General features: G+C 40.5%; 1 protein-coding gene across 1 annotated transcript in view; it reads right to left on the reverse strand.

The window, feature by feature from the left end:
• Positions 1 to 27,807, reverse strand: part of LOC306861908 (protein piccolo-like) — a gene marked incomplete at both ends in the record, with an annotated part of 46,474 nt that overhangs the window by 4,381 nt on the left and 14,286 nt on the right. The window contains 18 exons of the mRNA XM_079404391.1: positions 811 to 999; positions 1,506 to 1,755; positions 2,012 to 2,083; positions 3,247 to 3,340; positions 3,631 to 3,657; positions 4,413 to 4,543; positions 4,767 to 4,817; positions 4,921 to 5,114; positions 5,219 to 5,280; positions 5,762 to 5,870; positions 8,278 to 8,403; positions 10,694 to 10,769; positions 10,917 to 11,002; positions 12,019 to 12,087; positions 13,459 to 15,511; positions 16,134 to 17,686; positions 18,190 to 22,426; positions 24,765 to 25,289. Of these exons, the coding sequence (XP_079260517.1) occupies positions 811 to 999; positions 1,506 to 1,755; positions 2,012 to 2,083; positions 3,247 to 3,340; positions 3,631 to 3,657; positions 4,413 to 4,543; positions 4,767 to 4,817; positions 4,921 to 5,114; positions 5,219 to 5,280; positions 5,762 to 5,870; positions 8,278 to 8,403; positions 10,694 to 10,769; positions 10,917 to 11,002; positions 12,019 to 12,087; positions 13,459 to 15,511; positions 16,134 to 17,686; positions 18,190 to 22,426; positions 24,765 to 25,289 (9,904 nt within the window). The remainder of the gene's footprint in view (positions 1 to 810; positions 1,000 to 1,505; positions 1,756 to 2,011; positions 2,084 to 3,246; positions 3,341 to 3,630; positions 3,658 to 4,412; positions 4,544 to 4,766; positions 4,818 to 4,920; positions 5,115 to 5,218; positions 5,281 to 5,761; positions 5,871 to 8,277; positions 8,404 to 10,693; positions 10,770 to 10,916; positions 11,003 to 12,018; positions 12,088 to 13,458; positions 15,512 to 16,133; positions 17,687 to 18,189; positions 22,427 to 24,764; positions 25,290 to 27,807) is intronic.

Consider the following 27,807-nt stretch of genomic DNA (forward strand, 5'->3'; position numbering starts at 1 on the left):
TCAAGAGGGCAAAATGTGGCGCTATGTGTTGTGTGCTGATCAGGGATGGTCGCTTGCTCTCTAACTTTAATAAAATGGTAACCTGAGCAGGTTTTACCTAAAATAACCTCAGTGACAAGGTTTCAACATGTCCCTGTGGGGTAAAAGGACACATCTGCCGACTAGGTACCTGACATGTGCAGTCAAATCTCCTCACAGTGATTGACAGGTCTTAGTAATCTTAGTTAGCATCCTGTGGGAGGCAGCAAAGTGCCTGAATAGTTCGGAAATTACATTTATTTTTGAAGATTTTTTAGGCTGGACTCTATTCTTTACATATGCTTAATGTGTGGTCCCTGGGAATCAAACCCATGACCTTAGCTAATGCCATGCTAGCTGCGCTACAAGAACAGGAAGTTTAAAGTATAGTTTCATCTCATATAATTACCAATAGATCAATTCAAAGTTTAGCCCTATTACTTCAATATATGATATACTGACATACTTTTTAAAATAAATTATTTATTGGCCAGTTTAGCTTTATTGTGTTTTCTGAGTTGTTAAATTGTTATAATTGTTAAAAGTGTTAAAAAATGTTGGGAAAAAAATAATACTGTTCTTGTGTCTTTGCAAACGTGACACGTTCTCAACAATTGAAAGTGAAGTGACAGAATGTGACCACGGGAGGACCAGAGGAAGTAAAACGGGAGAAACCAGAAAACAACAACAGGGAAGGGAAAAAAACAAAAGAGGGCAGTGAAAAAGAACAGAAGGAGGAACAGATGAGTGCGAAGGCAGCCATGCTGTGGAGGTTTTATTTGCGTCGTTTACTTGGTTGGAAACGGGGCTGCTGGCCGGCAGCTTCGGCCGGTGCCGCGGCATCGTCAAGATGTGCCCGGGCCGTACCACTTTTGCCATGAGCACGGGGGCCTCCGTGGGGGCGAGCTTGGCCCTCGGAGAGGGACGGCTTCGACGTGCCGGGGCTACTGTGAGATTTCTCAATTGTAGGGACCTGCATGTCTAAAACAACCAGAACCAAATTACCACAAGGGTATTTCATTCCCTACTTTTGCCTATTTATTCATTTTCATTCTTCAAAAAGTCATTCTTATTTATGTTCTACAATTATTACGTTGTTAAATTATTTGAAATTATCGAGTCTCCATCTGACACAACTGATGTGATACTTAAGGTCCAACTATTGTGCCCTAGTTAGCATCTAAGCAGGCTGCTTCCTGTCAGAGTGGCTCTGTCACACCCTGTGTGAGGTGGCTGGAGTGAAGCGCTGGTGAGCTCAGCGCTGTTGTGAACTGAACACACATATATGGAGAGCAAGAAGCCAAAGCTTGGAAGCTCGAGAAATACAGGATGGAGAGATCCAGTGAAAGCAAGAACAATACAGAGAGAGGAAGAGAAGACAGAATGCATAGAAATGACAGCAATAGAAGGGTGAAAAAGAGGAAGACATCACGACTGGAGATGTGAAAGATGAAGTGGCAGAAGTGCCATGCGACTTGCGGTCCTACCCTTGGCAGGGTCAGGGAAGATTCCGTGACTACGGCTCTTGATGACAGAGGATTTGGGTGAGTCCTCCTTGTCGTTACTGGAGGTCTTTGGGGAATGTTGGCTCCCGTGTCCTCCAGGGCGTTTGGGCGAGTGCTGGCGGCCCTGTCCCGAGTGAGAACGGCGGTGATGCTCGCCCTCGCTCTGCTCCTTCAGAGGCAGCCAGCGTGGGACGTTGTCCAGTTGGGCCGTGTTGGATAGGTCGATTAGCACCTACAAAGCCCCATACATGGACAATTTCATTATTATGCAGTGATAGTACTGTAGGTGTCTTTATATATATATATATATATATATATATATATATATATATATATATATATATATATATATATATATATATATATACGTATATATATATATACACATATACACACACACACACACACACATACTTGTCTATCGTTTAGCACACATTGGACTTGGTGTTTAATCTTTTAAAGTGTGTTTACAGCTTGTAGCTTCTCACCTCTCCCAAGAAGTCATTGGCAGAGCTCTTGTCGTAGTCCCACACGCTGACCTCCAGTGTCTTCTTTCTTAGCTAAACACACACCACACAAACACAGAGTGTTCAATGCCAAGATGATTTACTTTGTGACTATTACCATACATCATTTTAATGTTGTCATTCTAAGTAACTTCAACTGAACTATTCCATGGTTAATCTCTAAATGAGGGGTAAGAAATATATTATAAACAGAAACAAAATAATTTTCTTGTTTTCCAGTAAAACATCTTTAAACATCATTAAACAAGATACATTTACATGAGAAGGATAAATTAATACTTTTATTCAAAAGGGACAGTAAAGACATTTATTATGTTGCAAAACATTCTATTTCAGATAAATGCTGTAACTCTCTATTTATCAAAGCAGTAATTTATTATGTTTTCCAAAAAGGTATTAAGCAGCACTATTGTTTTCAACCTTAATAATAAGAAATGCTTCCTTAATTCGAAATCAGCATTTTAGAATGATTTCTGAGGGATCATGTCACATTGAAGACTGGAGTCATGTCTGCTGAAAATTCAGCTTTGCCATCACAGGAATAAAATACATTTGAAAATTTATGAATATAGAAAACTGTTATTTGAAACTGTAATAATATTTCACATAATTATTGTTTCAACTGTATTTTTGATCAGCCTTTGTGAACAAAAAGACTTTCTGAGACATTATGAGCCTCTTCTGAAGTAAATTTATATTGTTTTTAGATACTTTTACTGGGAAGCAAGACAGAAATACTGATTAACAAAAATATTTATTTTCTGTTAATCCAGCAAACATCTCCAACACGATATGCAGCACTGGAGCATTAAATCCAGATGGTTTTCAATACAAGCCTCACCTACCTGCATTTTGTCTTTCTCTCTCAATTAAGAGCTGTTCGCCTCACTTCAATAGTCCAGTAAAATATATCAATCACATCTGTCAGCAGCAGCAGCCTCAGAGAGCTCAATAGACTCAGGAAGCTCTTTGGTCTTAATTAGAATGAAGCACTTCTGGGAGACAACAGACTTTTCCCTGTTTGCACCAAAAGCCTGAGATTTTCTCTGAAGAGCTTTCAGATAATTGAAATCTCAAAACGGACATGTTCAAACTAAAAAAAGCATATTCCATCAAAGTGAAATCAGATTTTTCTTTTGGTTTTCTAGACACCTGCAACCTAGACATGTGCCAATGATTGCGAGCTTGTAGTTCACCTGTTCCAGATGGATATTTTTGTAGATGACAGTCTGGTTCCACTCTGGGTTCAGGGTCTTCTGAACATGTTTGGACCTTCTTTTGTTTTCAGCACTGCAATTAGATAACATACCACAATAGGTCACCTTGAGTTGCAAGTGGAAAATGAGTTTGGCACAAACTTAACCAAGAAATACCCCACACTGGTGGCAAATGCTTTGCACAATGAAGGACGTCTAGTATAGGCCCACTTGTGTTGCTGCAGTGACCATATACTACATTGAGAAATGATCAAATGTGAAACGATGATATAAAGAGCAAAACACTACATCATTAAGCCATTCATGTCCAAGCATGGCCAAGTCTTGTATAATGTGCTGGTACTGTAGGAAAGAATCACATACCTGGCATTCTGCACAACCATGACCTGACTGTGAAGATCCAGCATGCAGCAAAAACAGACAACAATCAGTGATGAGTGGGAAATTGCAAAGGGAGGTGTGTGTGTGTGTGTGTGTTTGCAGTAGCCCATGCATCCATGCCCATATGGAGCAGAGAAATGGAGAGCTCCTGTTTCTGTAGGTTCAATCCAAGTACTGCATGATCGGATGAGAGCAAGAAATGATCCAACACACATACATAAACATACACACCAACCTACAAACATCAATCAGCACTATCATTTTACACACAAACTGAACTGGCATTGATTTTCCTCTTTTGCTGACTCACTTACTGCACATATAAATGAATGGAGAAAAAAACACACATACACACACACACACACACACACAATCATACAGCTAAAAACTAGGTCTTACACAATATGCATAATCCTCTCCAGGTCTTTCCCACAGACCTGGTGCTAATTAAAGCTGAATAAGTGATTTTCTGTTTCGTTAACTCATGGACAGTAGCAGCTAGGATTGAATAACAGCTCTGGGAGACTTAATTTCCAGTGCAAGGGTAAAACAGGTGGATTTATCTTTTTTAAGTCAAGAAACCAGATATTAAATTATACTAACATCTTTTCTCACACTCTCTGGGTAGCTATTTTGGCAGGGCGCTTAAAAAAGAATAGGCTGGACAAATAAAGTGACCAACCACAGTTGGTTGTTCACACTACGGCACAAACTTTGAGACACAATTCAGTTCCAGTCAGTTGACTTTTACTCAAGATACTTACCCTCTGCCCGGCAGCAAGTAAACTTTAACGAACGGATCCGAGTAGCCGTTATTGTCCCGGGGTGCCAGATTTCGAGCTTGAAGAACATGGACAATGAGATTTCCCAGCTGTTTGTCGTAATTTATTTGAAGCTGCAAAATTGAAAAGAGAAATAAATGGTTTTTCTATTCTTTATTACTAAAAAGATGAATGAATATGGCATAAATACATTTTGTTGATTAATAAGCAGGGTTCTGACCAATGAATTCACTTTACATGATACAGATTGCACTCTAAATATTTTAGAGTCGAGCATAACTAGAAGAGCCTGAATAAGCTATGCTTATAGCTGCATTAACGAGAGCCGAAATCTACCTGGATCTCTCCTGACACTGGATGGGACTGAGTTTTTGCAGCCTCAGATGTCTAAGAAACAAAACATCAGCAGTAAGAAAAAACATAGTTATTCATTTGAATCTCTACACACAAAAAGGCATCAAATAATTGTGTGCGCATGGCATATGCATACCTTGCTGTGACGCTTCTTGCTGACAGAGGGTGAACCAGGCTGGCCAGGGCTGGGAACTGCACTGGAGCCAGCGGATGCTGAGGCTTTATCCAGTGCTGATGCAGAGGAGGACGACACCTGCTGCTGGGACACTTTCTGCAGCTCGGCAGCCAGCTGCTTAGGGTCCACACCTGGTGACCGCGGAGGTCTGTCTCCTGTATAATTATAAATGCCAGTCAGAAGTTAGCGGTAAAGTGCCATTGAGGTTAATTAGGAAATTATCATTTGACTGTCTTCTCCACTGACAGGAGGTTCTCACCTTTGGTCTGGTCTTGAAGGTCTAGGTGGGAGCTTTCAGAATCAGACAGCATATTTAGGTCACTGGAGATAAATGATGGTCAAGAGACAAAAAGTTCATTTAAGACAACATGAAATCAAAATGGACCCTATTTGCCCTCTTTAATGTTCCTGGTTTTAATGTACTTTTTGTACAAAATGTACTTCTTTGGCTCTCAGATGACTTTCCTTTTTGTTGAAGTCACAAATCCTTTTGACTTTTTTTAGCTCCTTTCCTTCTAACCCCTTTTTACATAAAAATATGTAATGTCACTTTTTCATGATTTATTCTTGGCCTACATTTCTTCCTATTAAATATTATGTTTCATTAAGAAATACATCAAAATATGAAATAAAAATGGGTTAGGAACTGTGTTTCATTTTAACTTGACATTTAAATTTTCCCAAAAAAATACTAATAATCTCTTTAGTTGTATAACGTTTATAGAAGACAGATAGAAGGTAAAAGTAAAAATGACCTAAAGCACATTTAAATAATACATAGGTATACTAATCTGACACTCACAGTCTGACACAAATCTCCGCCTCTCCGACCTGGTGACCAACCAGACCCTGCACCTCCTCGTATGTCTTACCAGTCAAAGAAATGCTGTTCCATTCCAGAACTTGCATTCCTATGCAAACACACACACATATAAAATCAGCCATTAGATACATTTTAGTCTTCACTATCTGGAAGATCAAACACGCTGTGAAAAGCACTGCAACACCACACGGGATGTCTTTCAATTAAACAAACCGTGCTGTAGAAACCCTTTGAGAAAGCAGAGGGAAACACGTGCAGCAGAGTTCACTCCAAGTCACAGCAAACTGAAACCACTCTAGTGCACTTACACAGATGAAAACGTGTCTTCAGGTAGGCCAGGTAGGCCCGCTTTGGACGTTTCGAAGCTCCAATGTTACGGTGGATGCCTGGAGGCGAATGTGTACTCGTGACATGTACTGTATATGTAGACATTCACATATTTTATAGTTAAATATTAGAGACTGCACAGCTGGCTCACATTACTCCACTGCTTAACACCAGCTTGATAATCTATGAGTCACATGGCTGTTGTAACCATGCCGACCGCATGCATAATCACACTTAAAGCAAGTAGAAACATTTGACTTTTAACCTTAAGAAGCTTCAACTGCTGCTGGGACATTGTGTGGGAGAGAGACAATCCAATACGAGAACAGACAAGACAAGAAGAGGATACTAGAAGAGACTGAATAAGATGAGATGAGAAAAGAGTAGATATGAGAGAGAAGAGAAGGGTCAAGATGAGAAAAAGTGAAATGGGATGAGACGAGGCAAAGTGAAATGAGAGAGTAGATACATAAAGAAACAAGACCAGAAGATAATACACAAGACAAGATGAGAAAAGAGAAAGAGACATCTTAGAAAGAGACATATTTAGACATCTGATTCATCTGAAGAGTAAAGACAGGAAGAGGTAAGAGATGTTGATACTAGAAGAGACTAAGCAAGATGAGATGAGACAAAAGTAGATATGAGAAGAGAAAAGATCAAAAGAGAAGAGAAGGAACAAGATGAGATGAAAAAAGGTGAGACAAGACAAGAAAAGGGTAAAGAAGAGACCAGATAAGATTCAATGAAACAAGAAGAAACAAGATAAGAGTCGAGACAAGATGAGAAAGACAAGGTGAGAAGGGATGAGACAAGATGAGAAAAGACAGGAAAATGAGAAATAAACTGTCAAGATCTTGTACATGAGACAAAGATGAGAAGAGTTGAGAGAAGAGACGTAAAGAGTAGGCAAAAGATGGCGTGAAAAGAAAAGATGAGATTATATGAGATGAATTGAGACTAGATGAAAATAGAAGAGACAGTAAGTGATAAGATGAGGCGAGACAAAATAAACAAGATAAATGAGACAAGAATATAGAAGAGAAGATATGAGGAGAGAAGAGACAAGATGATACTAGAAGAGACAACATGAGATTATAAGAGACGAGACCGGAGAGTATACATGAGAACAGAACAGAACAGAACAGAACAGAAAATTAGGAGCAGAGAAGAGGACACAGCTAAGGAATCAGATGTCTAAATACAAAGTGATATTTGATAGAGCGTGTGAGAGGAGGAGGAGGAAGACAGATGTGAAGTGTCAGTCCCAGCCAAAACTCAGAATGTTCTCTCACAAAGCCCAGCTGTTGTATATAGCCTCATAAATAAGCCTGCATACAGACAGATTCACTCCCTCCGGCTTCACTTTCCCCACCTCGCCCCTCGTAAATTATGACCGGGAGAAAGCAGCACAAAAGCTGGAGCCCAAGCAGACCTAATTTACAACACCCCATGCTCAACCTCACCCCTGGAAAAAGACAGAGCATTGACATCTCCGTCACAAATGAGATCAATAGAGCTTGTAAAATTCAGCTCCATCAAAATGGCTGAAATAATCCATCAAAACTGTCCAAAGCAGTCATGAAATCCAAATTTCACTCTGGGTTTTATTCCAAAAGTCTGTTAAGATTCTTCCAAGTCAACGAGAAACTCTAGCCGTCAGCCATCATTAGGTGAATCTGTCACAATGAGGTCAATCCTAAATTTTGTAAAGTACACATTTACGTAACGGCATTGTAAAAAACACTGTCAAAGCAGTAAAACCTCAAACTCTTTTCAGCTTAACTCTCCAGAGACATTTCAGTCAAAGTTTTGATATAAATTTAACACTCAACTCTCATTTGATCTGCGCAACACCTACGCCGCCAATGTACACCGCAGAGGAAATACAGTCATGAACCTGAAACTTCAACTTCATTTTCTGCTGCTCTATCTTTATCTCTCACATCAAGTGTGAGTCACTCCTGGAGCCTGGAGGTGAAGAATCACGTGGATTAGCATCATTTGTTTTTCCTGTCTCCTACTCTGAAATATCACGTCACGTTGTGGCCCTTAATGTCAACAGATGCGCTTCTCTCCCTGCTCAGTGAACATCGATACAAACCAAAACATTGAACTCACACAGTGACTGGTTTAAAAGAGTAACCACCCTTCACTGAGGTGCCTACCTTCCACAATCTTCCCCGTCTGTTCCGCAGCTCCTCCAGGTAATACTTTGGCAACATACGCACCAATGTCCCCATTGCTGCCCGGGACCTCTTTTCCTCCAACCACACGGATGCCCAGTCCGTTTCCTGTGAGAAAATATTACTGCATACATATAAAGGTGGTCCAAAAACCTGCACCAGATGGTAACAAGCCTAGAAGACTCTTTTTGATCTTTTTTTTTGGATCAGTGAATTTTCATTTGTTTCTAAGAAGATTTTACTCAAACTATAAGTGGTTTTGCATTGTTTTACATATTTGAAAACCATTTTGTATTACACTTTACAAAAATAAAGGTTTAAAGGGGTCATATGATATGATTTCAAGTTTTCCTTTCTCTTTGGAGTGTTAGTGCATAGATGAGATCCAGAAAGTTGCAAAGACTAAAGTCTCAAACCCAAAGAGATATTCTTTATAAAAGTTAAGACTCGACCACGCCCCCCTAAAACTGTTCATTTAAACACACCCCCACAAGTCTACATCACGATGTGGAAATATTTGCGTAATACTGCCCAAATGTTCACGCAAAGAAAGAAGGCGTGGTTTCAGTAACCGCAGTCGTGTTGATGCAGCCATGTCAGGGAGACGCTGTGTGTTTCTATGCAAAAGCAAAAGCACTTTATTTGGCCTTCCGAAAGTAGATGCAATTAGGAATCATTGGTTAAGATTTGTTTACAACACAACAGCACAACCCAAATGTTCGAATTTGTGCAACACATTTTATGGACGACAGTTTCGTGAACCTAGTAGAGTACAAGGCTGGCTATGCACGAAGGCTATTTCTAAAAAAAAAGGGTCAATTCTGACTTTGCTATGACAATCTGATGCTTCAGAATCAGCGACTGTAAGTATGTTTTGTTATTAGTTCAAGTATTTGCTATTGACAGTTCTAATGAGGAGTTTTGCACGTAACGCATCGTGTGAGTGTGTGTGTGAGGGGAACAGGGTCACAGCGGAGTGTACAGCCCATCAGAAATCATCTTAACCGTGGCTTGTGTACTGCAAATACATACGAGCATCATCAATGTGTCTGTCACTCGACTCGACTTGAGCTTTGGTAAAACTAACTTGAAAGCTAAAGCTCGCGATTATGGTAAGGGGAGTTACATTTCCAACGCGTCCTTGTGGTGTTCGGCCAATCACAATGCACTGGGTCAGTTGGCCAATCAGAGCAGACTGCACTTGTTGGAAAGAGGGGCTTTGTAGAAAACGATGCGTTTGAAAGAGGCGGCCAGAGGAACTACAATAATGTACAATATTTGAAAAATATTGTGTTTTTTGAACATTAAAGCATGTCAACATATTCTGTTACATCAAATACACAAAAAATAGATCTTTAAAACAGCATCATATGACCCCTTTAAAAGGGTGTTGTCTCCGTGATGTCACAGAAGAACCATTGTGGGTTCACCAAAAAGAACCGGTAAGTGAACAGTTTTTCTTAGTTTGAAGAACATTTTTGTACAACACCGATACATTCAGACAAGAATCAACTGAAGATAGACTTTAAGAGAAAGGTTGAATTGTGCTGACAGACCTAAGGTATATTTCTATAAATGTCAGGAAGCAAGTTGCCAAATCTATAATAGGCTTTTTAGTGGGGCATAAGTGTGTTCAATAAACTGTATTTTATCCCTGGGCAATAACGAGGAAATTCTCAAGCTTTTTTGTAGTCAAGATGTTTAGGTGTTTATGCAGACATCCTGTCATTCAGAATCATAGTACATAGATCCTTCCATTACCTTAATTACAGTGCAACAAATTCACCAGTCATAGCACAGGACATTCACTATAGCCTTATTCATTGTCTTTTTTAAGGCACTTGTTTGTTTATCAGTTTCTAATTATGAAGATAATCCAATTTGTGCATTACACGCCATTTTGAGCTTTGATGACTGATGAAACTGGAGGGCTGCCAATCTGCCACATTGCTGCGTAATGTATGCCCCGTTCTAATGCTTAAAGGAACACTGACACAGGAGATCAAGGGGAATCAACCACACCAAGTATATGACATACCAAAGCATGAGGAGGGGATATACCACTAATGTGCTTTTGCTCAGTGGTTTCGTGTCTGTTGACATTTGGTGTGCAATGATGTGGCAAAATGGAGTGCCACAAGAGGACGCTAAAGGGAAATTGTAGAAGAGCTAATGTGTTGTTTAGTAGTAGGCATAAAATAAAACTGCCAATTCAATCTCAGCAAGGTGAAACTAATGTTTGCATAGACATAAGCCTCCGGCATCTCTCCATGATGGCCTGGTAGGCAAACAGATCCTCTTTTATCAGGGGCAGCTGTCCTAAACGTCTGTCTACATTGTTGGAGCATGTCAGGAAGCCAAGCAGCACAGCATTGAGTATATGACAGGTTGCACTTACCTGATACACTATGATCTTTGGGATCCCTCTGTAGTTTTATTCTGACATGAGGAAACGGGTAGTGTGCTGACTTTCCCTAAAGAGACATCAAATAAACAGAATCAGACACTGTAACATGCAATAAGATGTTTTGTCTGATGACCATGTTTATAAATGTTTTTTAGGTTTCTTGCAATGTATATTCACTGGGCTGAAATGGTAATGCAAGAACCATATGTATCACCTGTCTTCTATCCCCTTGTCCATTCTCTGTCCGCCCATCTAGTGGTTTATCAAACCAGTCAGTTTCCTCCCGTCGCAGGTGGTACGCTTCAGAAAAACGGATGGAAATTAAAACGTTAAAGTCTTGCTTGCCGCTCTGTTAAAACAAACCCCTAAAGGCTCTCTGGTAACATCGGGTACTAGAGACAGCTAAGGTACATATGCAGTCTCAAATTCAAACAATATAGAGCCATCTGGGACAGAAAAGGAAATGGTTATATAAAGTAGAGCAGTTATTTTTACATGCAAACCTAAAACTAAAACAAACCCTGAGGATACAAGTCAGATTGTATTTTTTTTTCTATATTTAATTCAATGGAATTCTTTAGAAGAAGATTCAGAGCAAGTCTGTTTACTACTGTACCTTCCCCTAAAAATCTGAAGTTTTCCCAAACAAGACAGGGGTTAATGATAGACAGAGGTAGGAAATATTTTGGCATACTATCTTGTATTAGAGTTGGCATGGGTCTTTGTTGTGGAAGGGGGGGGGTACAGGGTTTTACATTCAAAGGCAATTTTAGATGTCAAGATTTTGTCATGGACATGTGAATACATTTAACAGAAAACAATTTTAGTGTTTACAGACCTGACATTTCGATGCAAAATGATATGACAGATGTCGATCCCATTACATTGTGAAACACTCACTAACATGGAGCACTATTATTGTGTATAGCTTTATAAATGTGACTAATTTGATAAGGAAGTCATTACTTTCAATAGATTTGATATGAAAAATTATTACTGTTATTATATGAATGATTGTTTTGTAAACCAAATTAGTGAAATTGCTGCAGTTAAACTGAGAAAATGAGCGTTATTTTTAGAGAGAAAGGAGTGTGAAATTCCAATTTAATCACAGATGCAAACGCTGAAATCACTACCACAGCATTACATTAGTGTGCAAATTCGTCATACTTCCTGCAACATGTTGTTATGGAGATGAATTTGCAGTCGATTTGGTTGCCTAACAGCTCATGGGTGATTGGCAGGTGGGTGGTCATGGTAGCAGGGGTGTGGGGGAGACGGGAGACGTGCAGGAGTCTAAGGTGGTTATACTCTACCGTTTGTGACATTCTCATGTGAGTTTCCTGGATCGTCTCTGCTCAAACCCACCAGGGATTCACTTAGTGCTGCAACCAAGGCAAATGCATTTACTTCCAGATGACACATATGATGAACAACACATCATATGCTGTTAAATGTATGGGGTCAGTTACTTTACAGATAAATGGAAAAAAAGAATGTTAAAGTCAGTGAGTATTTTGGGTTTGAGCTTCACGTTCTGAGGTTGTGTGATTCTTGAACTCTAGAATGTGTAACAATTACAATATTCATGTTGTTTTTATATTGTTCAGTGAAGTTAATGTAATTTCATGCATTTCACAGGTCATGAGGGGAAGAGACGTGCAATCCAATGCAATTACCGTTTCATCAATAAAAATATACTTTACATGGTTTCATAAATCAAAAGACAAGCATAATACACAGCTGAGAAAAAGCACAGCCCTTTCTATTTGAAGGCATTTATTAGTGCCCAAGTGAAAAAGAAAGCAGATGAACATGCAAGAAAGTGAAAGAGTTTATTGAAAACCAGACAGGAAGAGACACGCACATCACTTGTCCTATGTATTAAAGGAACATCAAACATGCAAACACAAAACTGGCATGTTATTATTTACTCTGGTACATGCTAGCAACATGCATGAAGAGTACCATTTAACACTGAGAGATAGAGGTTGTATGAACTATGGCATTTTGTATATACTATAACATTTTCTGAATGAAAGGAAACTGAAACTTCTTTCAATAAATTTAAAAACAAATGGCTGTCTTTTATACAGAACAAAATTTCTCATGAATACAGTTTGTTGTAGCTGAGGTTTTACATATAATTCAACATATCTATAAAGCACTACAAAAAAAAAAAAAAAAATGAAGAGATAATCTGTGTAGTTATACTGACATTTTTGCTATAAGGCACTTAGATAATAGATAACTATGCCTACATAACTGAAATATAACTAAACGGATGATTAATCAAGAACATGTACAGCTATTCTATATAAAGCTATTCTTATGCTAATGAAAAGAGGGATTTATATGTCTCATCAGTGTAAATGTAACTTTATTCTAATCCTATTCAGAGAGCACATATCCACATTAAATAAAAATACAAAGACTGAAAGCATGCACTATAAGAGTTCACACAGAAACAAAATGTCAGTCTATGAAGAAATCACATGCAAAAATGTTTAACTCCAACTGTAACTTTGCCACAGAAATGTTAATATAGAAAGACCACCGGGACAGTGTGATTCTTTCATTATTTAAGCACAGGACAAGAAAGCTCAAACAAGACAGAAAAGCAGTGTTCAGCAGGGAAATTATGCCTTCATATAGACAGGAATGAGCACTTACAAGATGAGACATAGATAAATAAAAATCTGGAACTGTGTATGAAGAGTCAGTACAAGAGGACATTCTGTGGACAAACAAATTACCTTCACTATCAGACATGGTGCCCTGCAGATCATCCATTAGCACATAGCCACGCCCTCTTGAAGGATCATCTCTGAGATGTTGCTGTTGAGGGTCTTGGAGGGACAAACATGACCCAAACTGATCACGGGAGTCAGCAGATATGGGTGGGAGCGGACCTGCTGATGCTCGTGCCATACCCATTGGCTGACCCACTGGACTCAGTGGGCTCTCTTCCTCTGAGTTCTGTGCAACAATAGGAATACGTCCACGCCCACCTTGTACAATGGGCAGGCTTGTAGGTTTTGACCTGCCTGATGGAGCCTGGAAAGCTGAGGTGTCTGAGGAGAGGTCACCTTCTGCTTTGAGCCTCAGAGATGAACTTGAGGTATCCCTTTTAAGGGACAGGTCAAGGCCATACACAGAGGAGGGTCTAGAGGAAGGCCGTGACCTACTTCCACTAGGATAAGCAGAGTCTTCTCCCAAAGAGGACCTCATGCCTGGGCTCAGATTTAGGCTTTGGCCCAGATTGAGTGAACCTGCCAAATTGGCCCCAAGAGTGGAGCCCAGGTATTTCTGCTGTTCAGCAATGTTCTTGCGTAGCCCAAAGGTGATTTCATCCTGCAGAAGTCTGCTTGATCTGGGAGAAGCACTACTGGACCCCAAGTAGCTACTGTAGTCTGATTCTAGAGACCTGCTATCCTGGATGGAGGAGTACTTGCCTATGTTGCTGGTGTTTTTGTGTTTCTGGTAGAGCATAGATGTAGGAAGTTGCTTGGCAGCCTGTTTCTCTAGTGTCAGTCTACTGATGCTGTACTTTTCAGTTTTGGGGAACCCCCTGTAGCTTCCACTAGACACTCCAGTGCTGGGGGTATAGTGATGTGATAGCCCAGCAAGCTGCTCTAAGCTTTCAGTGCCCCCTGTGCTTCTCCGGAACTCCTGTTTCAGTTGTTGTTTTAAAAGCTTTAGTTCAAATGGCTCTTCCATTGGGTCCTCTTCATCTTGAGCCTTACCATAAGAGTGGAGTCTGGAGGAGCTGCCCAGGTAGTCTGTACCAACATCTGCAGCAGTGCATCTCAGAAGGCGCTCTGCTTTGGCTAGCTCCCTCTCAGCAATGCCATAGCTGGCAGATGAAAGGCTTCCAGTGCTTTTTGCAAGTTCTGATGCATCTTCTAAAAGCATATAGCTCCTTGGTGTTTGATGTTGCTCTAAGTCTGCATAGAAGGAGTCAGCAGATACATTTGACATAGGACTGACTGCCAAGCTGCCAGCACGCTCTTCTAGGCTGTGCAAGTCAAGGTGGTTACCATATTTTCCACCCAAGTAAGATGACGTGTCATAGTTGGTGGAAATTTTGGTAGAATCTAATTCAGAGAGGAGAGCAGCTTGTTGTCTGGCTTTCTGCTGGAGCAAGAGCATTTGGTGGTAGCTCTGTTGTTGTGAGGCAGTCAGAGAAGGAACAGAAGAGTACATGGACTGGGATTGGTATGATGACTGAGGCTGGTACAGGGACTGCTGATACTGTTGGTACTGGTACTGGGAATATTTTCCATACTGATCGTGCTTGGTCTGTGGAGGAACAAATTCATCAAGTTCTGACTGTGGTGCAGTACGTGGTCTCTCAAGCCCATGTCCACTGACCTCCTCTCCAACTCTTGTTTCACGAATGTTACTCACCTCACTGTCAGACATGTAGTCACGGTCCTCTGCAACACTCTGCAGATAGGCCCTTTCCCTCTTCTCCCTTTCTTTAAGCAATGCCTCCTTTCTTCGGTTAATGCCCATCTCCAGGTATCGCAGCTTGGCATCAATCTCCTTTTCTTCCTCATCCAGTTCAGCTTGCTTTTTACGCAGTTTGGAGGACTCTCTCTCAACCAGGTCTAGTTCACGGTCAATGTCCTGCAGGATTTTTGCTCGTGCCATGTTAGTGCTCCGGCAGAGACGGCGACGAGCTGAGCCAGTGCTATAGGCTGTTTGACCAGCATTAACAGCTTCTTCCTCTGAAGGTGGGTTAGGAAGGGTCCTCTTAACCTTCTTTTGGGTGCCAGATGGAGTTCCACTTGGAGATCCCTTTCCCTTTGGATGACAAATATAAAGAGAATTATCAGTGTTAAATGACAAAACAGTTTTTGTTTAAGTAAAAACTTATTTTCAGGCTTAATCATAGTTCATATGAATGACCATAGTGTATTTCAGGCTTTAAAGTTGGTTTCATAAAAATAAAAATAAAAACTTTAAAAACAAGCAACCACCACCTAAGTTTTCAAGTTTGATTGAAAATAAACTATAATGGTAAAAAGAAAAAAGTCTCTAGAGGACTTTGTTTGCTCATGTCAGACATGCCTTGAGGATGGGTAAACAAACACATACTCTATATCTGCTGTTCTGCTGCATTGCTTTAAAGGCGCAAGCACTGAAAATATTAAAAATGACATCTAACATGTCAATGGCTACCAGGCCTGGGGCAACATTTGAAAATCAAAAGAGAGAAAGTCAATGTAAGCTGAACAATAGCATGAAGATATTACACAAAAACAATCTGATAAATCTGCCTCAAGGCATTATAAAGTTGAAATCATATATTATCAAACAATTATGTAAAAAGCAAGTAAATAAGACATGAAATTGTAGCATATTTTCCAAGCTGAATCTTCTCACAAAACTTAAACACTTATAAAAAAAACTACTGTATACTCACAGAGTAACCCTCAGAATACTGGAAATTTGCTGCTGCCCTTTCTTCAGCAGTTGGGCTCATGGGTTTGGGGTCAGACATTGACCTTTGTATGACCTTGGGAGCCCTAGGACTTGTTGGTGGACCTTTGGATAGATCTGTGGCAGAGCGTATTCTCTGTGGGCTTGTGTCTCCAAGGGATTTCTCATAGGACAAATACTCAAGGGATTTGCTAGGGGATACACAAGGGGAAATTGGGGAGTACAGTACTTTTGGGGATTTGGGAGGACCTGGGACAACCTGAAGAGTAGAGGCATCTGCTTTGAGGTGAGGAGACTGGCCTATATCAAGTGGAGTGGGACGCCTCTTGGGAGAGGAAGTTCTATCAGAGTCAGGATAATCTAATCTAGTATCTACCTGCACAGAGTGCCCCCTAAGTGTTCCCGAGGAGTCTGTTTGTACAGAGATTTCAGTAAGGGCCTGAACTGAAACAGCTCCTCTTTCACCCATGCCATTTTTACCACCACGTGGTCTACTGCGTCTGCCTCGAGCAGGAACTTCCCATTCATCTTGGTCTTCATCATCTGTCTGTACACAGCTATCAACACTTTTTTTTGTACTTTTCTTTTTCCTTCCTGCAGAGTAGGCCTTTTCAGTATTATCCTCTTCATCAGTCTGGCAGACACTGTCCATTTTTCTTTCTCCTGCTACAACAAGAGCCTCTGGCAGGACTTCGCCTGGATACATCTGCCTGAACTTCTGTTCTTCCAACTGCTGTCTGAGCTGTTCTTGGAGTCTCTGGATCTGCTCTAACTGCTCCTGTTGCTGAGCATAAGTTTCCTTTTGCATCAAAAGGTGGGCCTGTCTCTCCTCTTCCTGCTGACATAGTATTTGCTGTTTCATGGCCTGGAGTTCTTCCAGCTCCTTCTGCACAAGAAGCTGTTCTTGCTCACGGAACCGCTGTATCTCCTGTCTCTCCCACTCAAGTTCTTCAGCCAAGCGTTGCTGCTTCATCTTCTCTAGCTCAAGAAACTCACGCTCTATTTGGTACTGTCCATCTCCTGGTACCAAGGGTGAAGACAGAGCTTCTAAAGAGGCTGCAATTGCCTCCAGTGAAGCATTTGTGTAGGTGTCCAGTGATGCCACTGTGGTGACTGTTGAAACTACATCTGAGAGAGTTGTCGAAAGGCCAGCCTTTGAAATAACAGTCTCCAGATTTAATGGTAAGTCACTTTGTTCTTCTGCTGTGGTTACAGCAATTGTTGATAGAAAGCTGTGTGACCTAGTGAGAGGCTGATTCTGTAGAGTTGACAGTGATGGCATAGTATCACTTGTGTGCATGCCTGATAGAGTATTGTAGGATGTGCTGAAGATAGAGCCAGGCTGGGTGGTTATGGCATATGTAGAAGGAACTGGTGCTGCTACAGAAGAATAAACAATACCATTGGAAGATCTTAGGACACTAGAAACACCATAGTGGGTTCCAACTGCTGAAGTAATCCTGGCTTGTGTGTACTGTGGAACTGCCATTCCAGCGCACACTCCTGTAGACTTGTTCGAATAGTCTACAGCTTCACCTGTTAAAAGTTCATTTTGTTAGATTAGAGTTCGGCACATACAAAGAGTGCAATGGTTACAGCATTGATATAACCATGCACCATCCAAAGGATGAAAAATTCAATCAACAAAAAGTATACTGAATAGCATGCAGTGACATGCAAAAAAAAAAAAAGAAAAAAAAAAGTTAAAAATAATAATAATATAAAAAAAAAAAAAAAATATATATAAATATATATATATATATATATATATATATATATATATATATATATATATATATATATATATATATATATATATATATATATATATATATATATATATATATATATATATATATATATATATATATATATATATATATATATATATATATATATATATATATATATATATTGAGAGCATGCAAAATGACTTCCCAAAAACAGAATACAGGCAGACATACAAAAAAATCAGCTGGGAATAAGTAGAGGTAACTCAAAATGATATCGAGAAGAAAGATCTTCAATGTCATACTGACCTGCCACCGATATTTTTCCAGATGTCAGGTCTACAGCACCTTCAGCTGCCTCCTTGTAATCATAACTATGCTTACTTTTATATAAGAAGAGACCAGCCTCTGCCAAGTTTGTGTCCGACATTGAGGGTTTAATGCCACCCAGACCTCTCATACCATAAGGAGTACGATTGTATTGATAATGGTCATCTCTGTAGCCAAAGCGATCCTCTGGTAATGGAGCTGAGGGCTGCTGAGTTGTACAGCTGCTTGCAAAAGGAAGCTTGTAGACTACATCACAGCAGACTGCTCTTCTTCCAGCAGTAAGATCTACTGGTTTTCCATCATCCTCTGTAATTACAGCAGTAATCACCTCTGCAGTGGACCCATTCATTGCAACCACAGTTTGTGCAGGTTTTACTGTGGTGAGATCAACTGCACCGGATAAGCCTGTTTCTAGACGAGGGGGTATAATTGCACCAATGCCATTGCTTGCAATTGTAGGAGCCATTGTTACAGGAACAGTTTTACCCATTGTTGTAGACAGATTTATTGGTTTCTCTGGTTGAGAATCCACAGGTCTGTAAATAATTTGAGACACAGGCTCAAAGGACTTAGCTGTTGTAAGTTGGAGAGGCATTGATGTAGACAGAGATGCATCACTAGCATAAGCTACAGTGGCTTTGCACGTGAGGATGGTGATGTTGTCAGTAAGCACAGAGACTGAGGAAGTATCAGTGCTTAGGTTTACTACAGATGAATGCACAGCACTTTGCTGACGTCCACCACTATCAATAGCAAGGGACTGTTGTCTTGACTCAGAGGAAGACAGATCCACACCTTTCATGAATGTCTCTGCATCTATCTTTGGGGTACGGAGATCCACCACCTCACCAGGATGGTAGGCATGACCATTCTGCACTTGAGCTGATTCAGGATTTATGTTTTCTTGAACAACAGTGATGCCAGTGGCTCTTGGAATGAGACATGGAGGTGGTGTTCTTTCATGCACAACAGATACTGTGGTTCTTTGGAGTTCAGTGGTAACTACCTGAACGTCAACATTTGGAATAATTGACTGAGGCTGCGTTGAGGCTGAAATAGCCTCGTATACATGGCTCATGCTAGAAACTACCTTCTCTGGACCACATATTTCTTGACTTTCAATAGATTCAGTAATTCGTGTGAATGCCAATGGTACTCTAGTTGTTTGTGACTGTGGAGGTGGTTGAGGTGGTGAAGGAGGTGGTTTCTGAGGTGATTCTTGGCTAGGACTTATTGAGGCTTGGGTTGTGATACCTTCTGTAGGTGAACCAGGCTGAGATGGCAAAGTAATAACAACATATGTGTCACGTAAAACCTTGCCAAACCTGGGTGATGTAGGGGACTTAAGAGGAGATGTGGTCTTACTATCGGCAGAAGGACTCAGATTAAGGACACTATCTGCACTGCTTGTACTCAGTATGGTAGGTCTCGCAGATGTGTGGGCTGTAAAGGGTGGCTGAGCACCAGCTATGGGTTTGGGAGCTATGGGAGGTTTAGCAGTCTCCCCAGGTTTGTGACTGAAGGTTAGGCCTGCAGGGATAGAGGATGGCTTAGGTGGTACAGGTGGGGGAACATGGGGCTTATAGCCTGAAGTGAGAGGCTGTCTTACTGGTACACTGTCCCCTGTGGTTGGCATGCCAACTGGAGTAGTTCTTGGGGGGACCTGTGGTGGAGTCTTTTTGGGATACACAGAGGGTTTGGGTAGTGTTGGAGGGGGTAAGGGTGGAGGAACTGGAATGTCTACTTTTTCCAGAGATGCAGCTCTGCGTAGTACTACTGGTTTGGGAGGAACTGCTGGAGCAGTTGATACAACACTAGGTACAGTGGGTACTATATATTGCGGTACTGTGGGCAAAGTTGATACACTTACAACTACTGGGGCCGACGGTCTTGAAATTACACTAGGAACTGGTGCTGTAAAATAGTCAATTTGACTAGGGGCTGATGACTTGGACAAGTCAACAACACCTATCTGCTTAAGTCCTACATCTGTCTCTGTGGCATTCTTTGAATCACTTGATACTGCAGGCAATGTTACTTCTCTTTGTAGTGACAAATCATCTGCGACTGACTCTGAGGCTGATGTTTTCTGGAAAGCCTCATCCACAAGTGGCTCTGGTTCATTCTTTGTAACTGAAACTGTAGCTTTCTCAGAGTCCTGTGTTTGATCAGCAATGCTCTCTTCACCAGATTCCTCTTCACCTGATGAGCACTGTGTCACTCTTAGATCAGGAATAGGCAGTATTCTTCGTAGGGGTGCTGGCGCGGTTTTTTCAACTTGGGCTATTGTTGTACCTTGTGCCATGCCACTCAGATCAGGGCCTGCTTGAGTTGGACTGGTGCCTGGAGTTAGTACTTCTCTTTGCTTCTTCATAAGTTCCTCATAGGCTGCTTCTGCATCTAATAATGGTCTTCCATCCTTTCTGGACTGACCTGTGGTGCTTGATGACATAGTGCTTTGCTCTTTGCTTGAGTCAGTTTCAGGCAACACAGTTTCTGCTTTAGGAGCTTCTTCTGCTGGCTTACTGTGTGTTATCTCCTGTTCCTTAAGCATCATCTTTTTCTTTCTTTGCATCATGTCCTCATAAACCTCATCAGGTGATCTCAGGGGTTTTTTGGGTTTCTCTGACACAAAAAGTTTATCTGGTTCCTGCTCATAGGATGCATCATCAACAAGAGACTCATATGCATAATCTTCTATCAGCATGCCCCCATAAAGAGATTCTTTTCCAGGTGGATGTTCCTTTCCATCGTTAGTTGGAGATTTGACCTTGAGAATAATCTCTTCATATGCCTCATCCGCACTTCTTAATGCGTGTTTTCTCTTTTCTTTGGACTGACTATCAGCGTGTTGCACATCTGTTGGAGAGTACAGTGAGACTGATGTTGGTAACTTATATACTTTTTGGACAGCAACAATCTTCTCTGGGAGAATCTCAAAACTCTCTGGGTCTGAATCCATGCTTGGGGAGAGGTCTGAGCAGGAAGATCTGCGGAATTCCTCCATCTCTGCTTCTTGTCGTAGCTCTTCTGTGGGAGATGCATCCTCAATTGGTGAGAGGTTGCTTGGCGGAGTTTTGGGCCTTTCTCTCCTTCTCTGTGCCCGTATCTCTTCTTTGTCTTTCTTTGACTTCTTTCCTGTGCCCTTCTGCTTCTCCTGTTCTCTCAGAAGCTCCTCTTCTTCTCGTAACTCCTCTTCCTCTGATGAATCCTCAATGGTAGGAAGCATCTGACCTGGCTGCCGGTGCTTTGCTTTCCTCTGCTGCTTGCCCTCACCACTAGACCGAACATGACTTGAGCTGCTGCTGTCACTGTCTTCATCAAGAGAAGACAAAGATGTTGGAGATGTTCCTGGGGTAAAACTGGATGCATGTAAACTGGAAGAGCCTTCACCTCTTGACCTGTCATCAGGAGAGTCTGTAAGGCTCTCTAGCTCACCGTCATCTGATGTCTGATGTACAGTCACTGTACTGTTAAGTTCAATTGTTTTAAAATGTCGAATACCAGCTCCACTGTCTACTGAAGGTTGTTCTCCTTTAGCTAGTTCTTCAATTTTAGTTACAGAGATAATACTCTTCTGTTCAGGCTCATCTTCTGGACTGATACTGCTTTTTTTGAGAAGGCGTCTCCCTTTGCACAATTCACTTTTGTCCTTTTCATCTTTCTTTACATTTTGTTGCATTTGCGTCTTCTCTTTATCTTTAATTTTCCGTCTGGCAATGTTTTCTTCATCAGATGGTGATGCATCCTCATCTGCGCTCATCTCTATGATCTGCTTCCGGATTAAATCCTCCTCATCCATAGGACTCTCCATTTCTACTTCCTTATCTCCAACAGTCTTTTTCCTTTGCAGTTTAGGTGAAGGCTCTCCCTCACTACTGTCCTCAAAAGAATCTCCTTGAATATCAGTTGGAACCACAAGTTTTTTCCGCTCTTTTTTTGGTTCATCAATTTTTTGCTCTTGAGATTCTCCATGTTGGTCATCCTCTGAGCTGGGTTCTGGAGACATTGGCAACACATCCAGTCGACGCTTGACCTTTGTAGTTTCAGTTTGTGATTCCTCTTTAGATGTTGTCTGAGCCTCTAGTATTGGAAGGACGGTGCTTTCCAACTTGGCCAAGGCTGAAGGACTCGTAGGGCTGCTTTCTTTATCTTTCTCACCAGGCTTCCTCAGTAGCTCACTCTCTTCCACTGGGACAGGAGCCTCTTCTTTATTCTACAAAACAGAAAAAAGAATAAGAAATTGACAAGCTGTGATTTCAACCATACTAAAAACATGCATTATATTCATAAGAGAAATAAGAACTACATAAGATAAACATTGGGTTACTGTAGGTGTCTAGACAATGAACCTACATTTTCTATATCTATATCTCTACCTGAGACCAACTGTGGGATACTGTAGGTGTCTACACAATGAAATTAGTTTATCTACAAGATATCTATACCTCTACAGCTACATGCACAGTTACCTCTCCAGATTTATAAATTTCATTAGACTTTATCAATGGCTGTGGCACATCATCCCATTTTTCTTGTGGTTCAGGTGTCAACTTCCCCTCCTCTGATTTGTTTCTTTCCTGTTGGCTAAATGTAGATGGTGGGGAGACTACTTCTATATCATGGTCTAGGCTATGGGGCACACAACTAGCTGTAGATTCAAGTTTAGTTTTTTTGGTGACTTCCAGGTCAGTTACAACCAGTGCTTTTTCCATCAGCTCCTCACTGGCTAATTTATCTTTCACACTAGATGTAGTAGATGTTACAGCAGGGGTTTGGACTTGTTGTGTAGACTGCAACTCTTCAGGCTTAATCTTAATTAATGCTTTTTCATCTTCATGCTTACTAACCACCGGGGATGAAGGGACTTGTATTTCCTGGTCAGTCAGACCCTTTGGCATGGCAGATTGTTCTAGATCTTTTTCTGTCACAGAGTCTGGAATCTGCCTAATATCCTTCTGTTCTGGCAATATTTTTTCTACCATCTCATTCACAGCAGGAGTCTGAGCTTGTAGTTTAGACTGTATTTCTTCAGGCTTAATCTCAATTATTGCTTTTATGTCTTCATTCTGACTAACCACAGGGGATGAGGGGACTCCTATTTTCTGGTCAGTAAAACCACTTGGCATGACAGACTGTTCTAGAGCTTTTTCTGTCACAGTGTCTGAAATTTGCCTAATTACCTCTTCATCTGGAAATAATTTTTCTGCCATGTCGGAAGCATTATGATTATTAACAGATGACAGTCCATCTTTAATGACTATACCTTCATTCTCATTCTCTGTAATAACAGCATCTGACTCTGTATTTTGCTCACAGACTTTCTCTGTTTCTGACATTGTTTTCTCAAGTTTGGGAGCAGCTTCTTGAAGGGCTGGAGGGTATGTATCCCCCATCTTTTTATCCTCTACGTTTTTATCTGGACTAATCTCTTGTTCAGAGTAAGTGCTTTCAGAACTAAATTCAAATTTTATGTTGTCAGGCATAGTCTTGAGAGTGACTTTCTGCTCTGTGTTCTCGAGGATCTCTAAATCTCCACCTGCTTGATCTGGCATACATTTTTCCAGCACTATTTTATCTGTGCTCATCTGTTCCTTTTCCAGTGACTCATCTTTTTCTACACAGAGCTCTTTAGTGCAGTGATCCTTTGGGTTACATTTACTGACATTTTCATCTCCACTCGCCATTATTTCTTCTGTGAAGTTGAGTTCAGCAACTGGAGATGGTGAGAGCTCATCTAATTGTGTCTGTGATGTGTCCTCTACCTCTATCTTAACTTCTGTTAGACTTTTTTCAGAATTCTCATCGTTATTATCTACAGAAATTTTATTTGGCATAAGACTAGAATCTTTGCTAGTGACTTCTGACTTTTCAAATGGATCTTTCATCTCTTGCATTTGTACTATAAGCGCTTCTTTGTCACATACATTTACATTATTTTGGGTAGTTAACTGTGTTGTTTCTGTAACCTGCTCTTCTGTTAATTCATTATCTAAAATGGCCTCTGCTATGACCCCATTTTCAAGTTGATCTGCTTTATTTTCTGGCTCTGCAGATTCTTCCTGATAGGTAATATCATAGGATGGCTCATCATCACGGGGCTCACTGGACTCAATCCCCAGTGCCTCAATTTGCACAGAGGCCTCAGGTTTCTCTGGCACATCCCCTATGCTACTTTGATCAGGATCAGTAGTTGCTGTCTCGATAGAGCTTTCCTTTACAGGCATGTTATCTACCGTATCTACATTTGAGGGTAGTGTGAGTTCTTCAGATTGTTTCTCTGTGTCTGTCTTACTATGTGGTTCCTTGGTTATAGGAGAGCTTGCATTGGACTCTGTCATTTTGATCTCTGTGGCTGGCTCTGATGTCTCAGTGGATTGTGGCTCTATTTCTTTTTCTGAAATGGCTTCCATGTCACTAACCAGAAGGGTCTGAATAACATTATCAATTATAGGTGCTTCCTGGCTGCTTTCAGGCTCCGTTTCAAATGTATTAGCATATTCTGGCTTTTGGACCTGGCACTGTTCTGGCTCACTTTTCTCTGTATTCTGTACCTCTGCTTGCTCCTCAGTTTGTTCTATAGTTTCAGCCTGTTCAACATCTGCCCCTTTAACATCTGCTGTCTCTTTTAAAACATGAGGTGAAGGAGGGGCATTTTGCTTATCTATTTGTTCAGTTATAGTTGCTACGCCCTCTGTGTTCTCATTCAGGGTGCCAGGTGCTTGTTCTTTGCTCTCTTCTGGTACTACCTGTGTACTCTTCGGCACTGGCGCTGCTGTAACCCCTTGTTTTGCATCTGTATTTTTGACATCTTTAGCATCAACTTTGGCTGAGACTGGCTCAGACTTGTCAGCTGGGGCCTGAGTTATGCTGGGAATCCGTGTTAGCCCTTTGGCAGGGGTGGCAGTGGCAGTAGGTGCAGGAGAGGAAGGGGTGAAGGATGCAGCACGGGCTGGGGAGGAGGGAGGGGTGGGTTCGTGTTTGGCTGGTAGCTTGGATGGAGAAGGTGGAGGTGGCATATCCCCAAGTTGCCCAGATAGAGCCCTTTGGGTCTGGCAGTTCAGGCAGAGCCATTCTTTCTGTAAAAAAAAAGGAATAATAGCAGATTTGAGATATTTCCATGTTGCACAACACATTTAACTAATAAACCTCTAATACTTCAGCAGAGGATAACTCACTCTATTTCTGGAGTGCTTTTTAAATGTATGTAATTTAAGAGATTGTTCATTTATTATTAATAGTAATGGGATGAACTTTTATCAGTTCAATGTCAGAAAATCCTGTTCGGCAAAAACTGCACCTCAACAGTTAACAGATGCTAGTGAATATATGGAGTGAACACATATGCATTTGTATGTGTGGAGGTGGGTGTATTGGTCTTTATTTTTAGGCTAATAATGAAGTAAAACAAGCTAAAATATTAAGCAGCTTAAAGCAGTGGTGTGTGGATATACTGTATGGTATTCCTTCAACTGACAAAAGTAGGCTACACAAAATTATCTATTTACAAACAATTGAATCTGCTAGCAAACACACTGGAAAATGTAATAAAGGAAATGTGGTCTATAGTTGTTCACGGAAACTAGCATCCTTTCAGCATAATTTACTTGAGAGACCACTTGGGAAAAAATTCCATCCCCCACTTAAGCTGTGATTGAGATTTGAACACAGCTCAATTAAAACTAACAACTGTTTATAACTGTTTCCCCGATATTCCAGCCCACAGGAATTTATTTAGACAGATTTAGACATGTATTTTTCAAAGAAAAACACTGTAGCTGCTGAAAGCCACAAAAAGAACAACACCTGAAATGTACTGAACCTTGTGACGTCAAACAGAGCACTCCATGACACTGGATGTACCACAAATGGTAACGTCAGAGATGAATATTACATGTTCATGGGGGATGCAGATGCCACATGCAGGCGGTCCTCTCATGAGGAATCATGCCCCACTGGCTGACGTAAATTCAGAGCGATCTATGTTAGGCTTCAGTGCTGAGGCATGCTTAGCTACATTTTGGTTCTCCAATGGCTTTGCTGCAGGATTTAGTCTAAATCTAGAGGAGGTCTGGGATCCCTATCCCATGAGAGGGCAGAGACACTCTTAAGATATGGATATTTCATACCACACACAACTACAAATCAAGGAAATAAGGAAAACAAAAATGTAAAGACTTTCAAACAGTCAGGTCCAACACTGCAGTAAAGTTCCCTGAATCGCATTACTGCCAATTATTATAATGATGAGCAAAAACAGATGCCTGCTCTTACTTCTAATGCAGCTTGAAACTGACACTTGGACTTGAAAATTAAAGTTGCGCTCAACGCCTTTTAATGCAATTCATCAGCAACAAAGATATAAACATATAACAAATGACAAGGTCAGATAGAGGCAATGTAGACTTGGAACTGAATAAAAAAAAAAGAATCTATTTTACTCACAGCTATCGACTTCAATTATAGTATGAAACATCAATTTTGAGTAATTTTATTCAATCTCTGGCCACTAACAGCTAACCACCTCTGCATGATCTGGCAAGCATACTCATGTATTTCAAAAAGCACTAAGATTTACCGGTCTCACAAACAGAGGCATTTAATCCAGCAGCCTCGGAGGTGAAGAGACTGTAGCTGATGCGAAATAATGAGAGTTCAGGCAGTCACATGATTTGTGGCTTGGGCTGAAAACACCGCTTGTCTTCTCACCACTCATTCTTTCATACTTGCTGAGTTTGCAGACAGGAATAATCAGACAGTGCTACATTAAGTTTTTTTTTATTAGGGTCTATATAATCTATGCCAGACTTCTTTTGAACATCTCAGGCTGCTGATAAGGGATTGTATCTGAGATATATTACAGATTATTTGAAAGGGAAATTTTCCACAAAGGATATAATTTTCCACAAAGTTAATGGAAAAGTACAAGTGATTTTTTACATAAAAAATCTAAATATTTTTTATGTAAAATTTCGTATTATTTGAGTGGCAACTTTTTGTGGAAATATATCCCATGAAGTTTGAATTTAAAAAAGGGCAGTATTTGTGAAAATTAAAATTCCAAAAAGTGCAGTAGGAAAAAAAACAAAACATCTATCCTTCCTTCCTAAGAAAACCATCTCTCATTTTTATTGCGATACCATTTCAAGAGGGATTTTAGCTTCTTGGTCACAAAAGGTAAAACAAAAAGATTTTCTTACATATATTTAAGCTCTTCCTTCTATGGGAGACGCCCCTGATCTGAATTTAAATTTCAGTTTCTATCGATCAGGAAAACTGTGCTTTATAATACCTATCCAATGAGCACAGATGGGTGCGTTTACTCTCAAAGCTAGAATGTGTGTATGTGTGAAATCGGTCAATAAAGGTGTGAAACTGAGATAAATTTACTAAAAGCCCAAAGACTACCACAGACTTATTTATATACACTCACTTACAAACCTACCATGTGAATCGAAGTTTCCATCAAAATTTACAAAAATAAAATAAATAAAAACTTTACTATGGCAATACCTTCAATCAGATGCTTTCCAAACTTTTGTAATTTTAATTTTTGATGCCAAATTTACCACACTTTTACTGAAGTGCCAAGTCGTG

The sequence above is a fragment of the Barbus barbus genome (genome assembly GCF_936440315.1).
Source record: "Barbus barbus genome assembly, chromosome: 42".
NCBI lineage: Eukaryota > Metazoa > Chordata > Actinopteri > Cypriniformes > Cyprinidae > Barbus > Barbus barbus.